General features: G+C 35.4%; 1 protein-coding gene across 1 annotated transcript; it reads left to right on the top strand.

The window, feature by feature from the left end:
• The first annotated feature begins 518 nt into the window (after window positions 1-518).
• LOC105970413 (uncharacterized) lies at window positions 519-4,492 on the top strand. Its single transcript, XM_012995233.2, has 8 exons — window positions 519-890; window positions 1,000-1,114; window positions 1,935-2,030; window positions 2,148-3,143; window positions 3,254-3,317; window positions 3,410-3,549; window positions 3,652-3,963; window positions 4,066-4,492. Exons 1-8 carry the CDS (start codon window positions 844-846, stop codon window positions 4,366-4,368), a joined length of 2,073 nt encoding a protein of 690 aa, XP_012850687.2. The 5' UTR covers window positions 519-843; the 3' UTR covers window positions 4,369-4,492.
• The last annotated feature ends 1,518 nt before the right edge of the window (window positions 4,493-6,010 follow it).

Below are 6,010 nucleotides of genomic sequence, written 5' to 3'. Positions count from 1 at the left end.
TTAAAATTGAATCAAAATTAGAAATCATATATACATTTTTTACTCCGAGGCAAAACATATAAAATAAATCTTCAGTTATGTTTTAAATATATGTACAAGCAAATAATTTAATAATTTCAAGTAAGAAAACAAAACATATAGAAAATGAAAATTCTATCGCGATATATTGATTGTTTTTTACTAAAATATCACTAGAACTTGAAGTAGGGTGCATTTTGCCATGAGATGCATATTTTAAGGGTGGACTTCGCCAATTTTAAGATGTTAGGGTGGAAAACGCCAAATACTATTAATTCTGGGGTGCAAAACGCAATTTACCCTCAGAAATTTAAGAAAGTCGCAGAAAAAGACCACAACGGGCCCCACCACTCCATTTTCCGCTATTCCGCCTTTTCAATTGCGATGGCAGAACCGTAATATAATCCAAAATTGAAGGGTTTTTTAGTAGGCGGTGTAACCTACGAACGACGATCCGAAGTTTAGCACTTAATAACTGGGCGCGAAGCCAACAAAGTAGTACACTCACTCTTTCTCTCTCTTAATTTTCTTTTACTTTCTCTCTCTAGAAATATATATATAATAAATTCGAAGAACGAGAACCCTGCTCGTGAATTTTTCCCTATTTATTTCTATATATATATAAAATAATTTCCGATTTCTTTTTTCTTTCTGTATATAGTGAGAATCCATGAACCAAACGGAACCCTAGAACCGTAATCGATTATGATTTTTCCCCCAAATTAGGGAATAATAAACCCATCTATCTATGAATCCTTGTCCGGGCCGGAAACCCTAATTAGTTTTTGTTTCGGATTCTGAATTTTGTTGTGGTTTTTTATAGCCATGGAATCGCCCACTCCGGTTTCTCGATACATCCCTCAGAATTCGAAGTATTTTAATTTTTTCTTCTCATCTTCGTTTTTTTTTTTTTTTTTTTATTTGATCGGTGAATTTGTATTGGGTTTTGAAGTGTTGATTTTTATGTGGGTGACTTCTCAGGAAAAGATCGTTCATGGCTGGAAGTTCGTCGTCCGGGTGTAAAGACGCGGAGGTGTTGGAAATTCCGCCGCCGATTAATCGATCTTCTAAACCCAAGTCCTCTAAACAAAAAGAGGTGATTTTTTTATTTTTTTTTGTTTAATTGATTCTGTGTGTGTGTGTGTGTGTGTGTGTGTGTGTGTGTGTGTGTGTGTGTGTGTGTGTGTGTGTGTGTGTGTGTGTGTGAATTTTTTTGTTTTAAGTTTAATTGATTGTTTATATGCCGTGATTTTGTTTTATCGATTTTACATCGGAGTCTATGGGAAGATTGATGATGTTCCTATTTACCCTACTTGTTCATGGTTTCGTATGTTGAACTCTTTTGTTCTTGAATTTTACTTGGTGTATATTGCCATCACTATAAGCATGTGTTAGATGATATGCAGGTTGAGATTTCGGGAAATTAGTATATGTTATTCATGGGCTTCTGTAATTTTTTAGAATGCAAATACGTAATCGATTCACCCGGTACTAAGAAAAGGGAAACCATATACAAGATCAATATGTTATTGATTTCAGTGCAGTATAGCTACGATTTGATGGCCGTTATATTTTTGTTTTGACGCGTTTTCGAGATATACGTGAAAAAACCCTGTGTCTCCATGCCATTATGTACAAACTCTTTATAAATCTGACCTAGATTCAAAAGATGTTCTTAACCACATGTGCCTTTACGAATGTGTCTGAATGTGCGTGTGACTTCTCGCCTTTCTTTCTATCCGAATAAATTTTGTTCTGCATAATCAATAAATTTGAGATAAGGTTCCGGGTGCTTGTAATTTTCTATCAAAATATCAACCTGTCTTTTATTTTCTTTACTTGTTATATCGTCCTTTTCTGTTCATTGGTTTTCTAGAGTTATATACTTATATGCATCTATTCCGAATCTCTTGCAGGTTATTTATCAAGAAATTATAGACGTCGACTTGGAAGAAGACTCTCGTGAAATTGTACCAGCTAATGAGGGAGTTGGTTCAAGTGCCAAAGGCAAGGTACTTCAGATTTCTCATCCAACTTAAATATTTCTTTTCGTAAGTTTCTATAGGTAGTCGGAACTATGATTTTTATACTTAGTTACTTATTGTTCATGGTGGCATCTTGATACGCAGGAAATTGTGCCCAATTATTTAGCTGGTCTAAGTATTTTAGCAGATAACGAACCCACGAGTAACGCTCTGACGTCTAATAATGGTGCTGGCACCGTAGACGATTCAATTAATGTTGAAGATTATAACTCCGATTCATTCTATGGAGAGGAGGATTGGATAGATTCATATTACGAAGACGGAATATTTGATGACTATGCTGCTGCGGGATCGTATTTCGACCACATGGATATTCCGACTGGAGTCGAGGCGCCATTCCCTTGGTTGTTTAATTCCACCCCTATAATTGATATGAATTTGCCAACAAATAGCACTTCAAAATACCCAAATTTCCAACCTCAGTTGAACTCCTCTCAATCTCCGCAGCCATTGAATCTACAACAAATAAACAATCCTCCTACTCCTCTACCACAAATAAACAATCTCTCTACTATGACTTCAGGTAAGAACACGAGTTCAGGCAGCAAACATTCGAAGGAAAAAATGCATTCGAAATCGTACGAACGTGGTAAAAGTCACAAGAAATCGGCTGCTTCGAGTTCTGATGCCATTGAGAGTTTGCAACATTCAACGGGTTCTGCAACTAGTAAGGCTGCAAAGGAAATTCTGCTCTCTCTTGGAAAGAATAAAAGGAAGCCTCGTTCATCACATGCAACTACTGCCTATCCGAGTCATTATCCTTCTGTCTCAACGTTGCCGATTGTTAATGGCGGTAGTAGCTATCCTACGATGAACATGACTACTTCCACTTATCCGTTTGGAGCGGGAAACTATGCTATGCCTTCGCTTCAGAATTTACCCATGAATAATTTGCAGCCTTCTGTGGGTCCTACGAATAATCTAATTGGTCCATCGTTAATACCGAATTCACTGCCTGCCAAGATAGATCAGATAGATGTGGATAAGAGTGTGCAGATGTTTGAATCCTTTAAGAAATTTGACACCGTTGAGGATTTTTCAGATCACCACTACTGCAATAGTGGCTCTTCTGCAAAACAGGTGGCTGTAACTAAAATACGTTTTTTTTTCTTATTCTGAAACATTGTCGTAACTTCTAACTTGCACAGTCGTACTTTACTTTATTTTCTGTTCTTTAATGTGTGATACAGGCACCAAAGAATTGGGCCAAGAGAATACAAGAAGAATGGAAAATTCTTGAAAAAGATTTGCCGGGTAATTTTTTTTATTTTTTTTGCCGGGTAACTTTTATGACTACTGCATCTCTAACTACATAAATATTATTCTGTGATTTTACTCCACAACAGCTGAAATATTTGTGAGGGTATACGAATCGAGGATGGATCTTTTACGAGCTGTGATAATAGGTGCAGAGGGAACTCCGTACCAAGATGGTCTCTTTTTCTTCGATGTCTTTTTCCCCAGCAGCTACCCCAACGTTCCACCTGTATGTTTCTGTTTTTTTTCTTTTTTGATATTTTTTTTAAATTTAAAAAAAGCACTTATTAATGTCAAATTATCCATAAAATTATTCCTATGTTCTTTTCAGCATGTGCATTATCACTCGGGCGGCCTTCGTATAAACCCTAACTTGTACAATTGTGGGAAAGTTTGCCTAAGTCTTCTCAATACTTGGACTGGCGGCCAAAAGGAGAAATGGCTCCCCGGTGTTTCGACCATGCTGCAAGTCTTGGTATCCATACAAGGGCTGATTTTAAACGCAAAGCCCTATTTTAACGAGCCTGGATACGCAAATACGAGTGGCACCCCAACTGGAGAGAAGAGATCTTTGGAATATAATGAAAACACGTATATCTATTCTCTCCAGACTATGGTGTACAGCATAAGAAGGCCTCCAAAGGTACGATCTTTTTCCCTCCCGTTTCTTTCTTTGTTTTTTTTTTTTTTTTTAGATCTTTCCAGGTAAGCGATTCTTCATATACCTTGTACTTGTGTGTTGTAGTATTTTGAGGAATTTGTGAGAGGGTATTTCTGCAAGAACGCTCGAGATATTCTCGTGTCGTGTAAGGCTTACATGGAAGGAGTTCAAGTGGGGTGTCTTACTAAAGGTGGTGTGCAAGATGTCGACGAAGGAGATAAGAACTGCTCGCAGCAATTTAAGACGAGATTGGCTGGGTTTATTGCTCTTTTGGTGAATGCGTTTACGGAAATCGGAGCGAATAACTGTCGCGAGTTTTTGTCTTTGGCTCAAAGGGGGAATCTTCAATCGAGTATTGCCGCTCGTAATGCCCTAAGTTACTATTAAGTTATTCCAAAAGAAAATGAAAAAAAAAAAACAATTTTGTGACATGTAAAAAAGATTCTGTATTTTTTAAATTAAACTGGACTTGGTTTTTGTTTTTGATCGGAATAAAACTGTTCATACTCTATTGATTTATATTTAGGGTAAATAGCACTTAACCCCCTTGTGGTTTGGACATTTTGCACATGACCCCCTTATGGTATGAATTTAGGCACATAACCCCCTTGTGGTTTTGAGATTTTGCACATGACCCCCTTATGGTATGAAATTAGGCACATAACCCCCTTGTGGTTTTGAAATTTTGCACATAACCCCCTTATGGTATGAAATTAGCACATAACCCCCTTGAATAGAAAACTGGAAAAGACTAAATTACCCCTATCAAGTCAAAAATTCTTGTTTTAATTTAAAAATAAGGGTAAATTACAAACACCCCCCTGAGGTATGGTCAAATTACAAAAACACCCCTCTTGTTTGGATAATTACAACCACCCCCTCAGCTCCTCAAATTTAGTGGAATCTTCGAGATTATATGAAATATTATCACTTTTGTACCCGTTTTATACCATTCAAACTCTACATTATGAAGCAAGATGATCATAATATGTGATTTTTAGCTTGTGTATATCAGTTTGTGGTGCATCGGAAACTGTATTTTTACACAAAACGAGTATAAACTAGAGCACATTCCACGGAATCTAGATGATTATGTTGAATTTGGCACAATAAGGGTGGGGGTGTAAGAAAAAATCATAGTTGAGGGGGGTAGATGTAATTATCCAAACAAGAGGGGGGTTTTTGTAATTTGACCATACCTCAGGGGGTGTTTGTAATTTACCCTAAAAATAATTATTCTATAAAATGAAAAGCTTAATGTATTTTTTTGTAAAATGAGAAACATAATATATTATTGTGTGTTTTTTAATTAACATCACAAAAGGTATAAAATATTAGTTATTGTAGGATTGACAAGTTATTCGATTTTAAAAATCAATTTGAAAATATTTAACATTATCATTAATTATGATTATTATATTACTATTTTCTATATAATATATTATATTATAGTTGTTATCGAACTTTAATTTTTTAAGAAACAAAGTCTTTATTTTTTTTATTCTTTTGGAACAATCTAAAAAAACATTTCTCTAAAGTTGAAATGAAAATTAAATTAAAAAAAATATATATGTGCGGTAAAATAGAAAAAACCACAATAATATATTATATTTCTAATTTTACAAAAAAATACATTAAGCTTTTCATTTTATAGAATAATATTTTTAAATTAAAACAAGAACTTTTGTCTTGATAGGGGTAATTCAGTCTTTTCCAGTTTTCTGTTCAAGGGGGTTATGTGCTAATTTCATACCATAAGGGGGTCATGTGCAAAATCTCAAAACCACAAGTGGGTTATGTGCCTAATTTCCTACCATAAGGGGGTCATGTGCAAAATCTCAAAACCACAAGGGGGTTATGTGCCTAAATTTATACTATAAGGGAGTCATGTGCAAAATGTCCAAACCACAAGGGGGTTAAGTGCTATTTACCCTTATATTTATATATATTATAGTAGTGCCACTAGGCATATTCTAGTGACGTGTTATTATTACAATATTGAACTAGATAGTGACGTGGCGTTATGTTC

The sequence above is a fragment of the Erythranthe guttata genome, chromosome 8, assembly GCF_056151865.1.
Source record: "Erythranthe guttata isolate IM_541 chromosome 8, IM_541, whole genome shotgun sequence".
Taxonomy (NCBI): Eukaryota; Viridiplantae; Streptophyta; class Magnoliopsida; order Lamiales; family Phrymaceae; genus Erythranthe; species Erythranthe guttata.
The sequence above is the reverse complement of the archived record's forward strand: the minus strand, read 5'-3'. Positions and strand labels throughout refer to the sequence as shown.

Bases quoted from the DNA above. Each gene is read 5' to 3' on its own strand.
- LOC105970413 (XM_012995233.2), top strand. From the start codon at position 844: ATGGAATCGCCCACTCCGGTTTCTCGATACATCCCTCAGAATTCGAA. The intron at 891-999 runs GTATTTTAATTT...GTGACTTCTCAG, and splicing joins TACATCCCTCAGAATTCGAA to GAAAAGATCGTTCATGGCTG. The intron at 2,031-2,147 runs GTACTTCAGATT...CTTGATACGCAG, and splicing joins GTTCAAGTGCCAAAGGCAAG to GAAATTGTGCCCAATTATTT.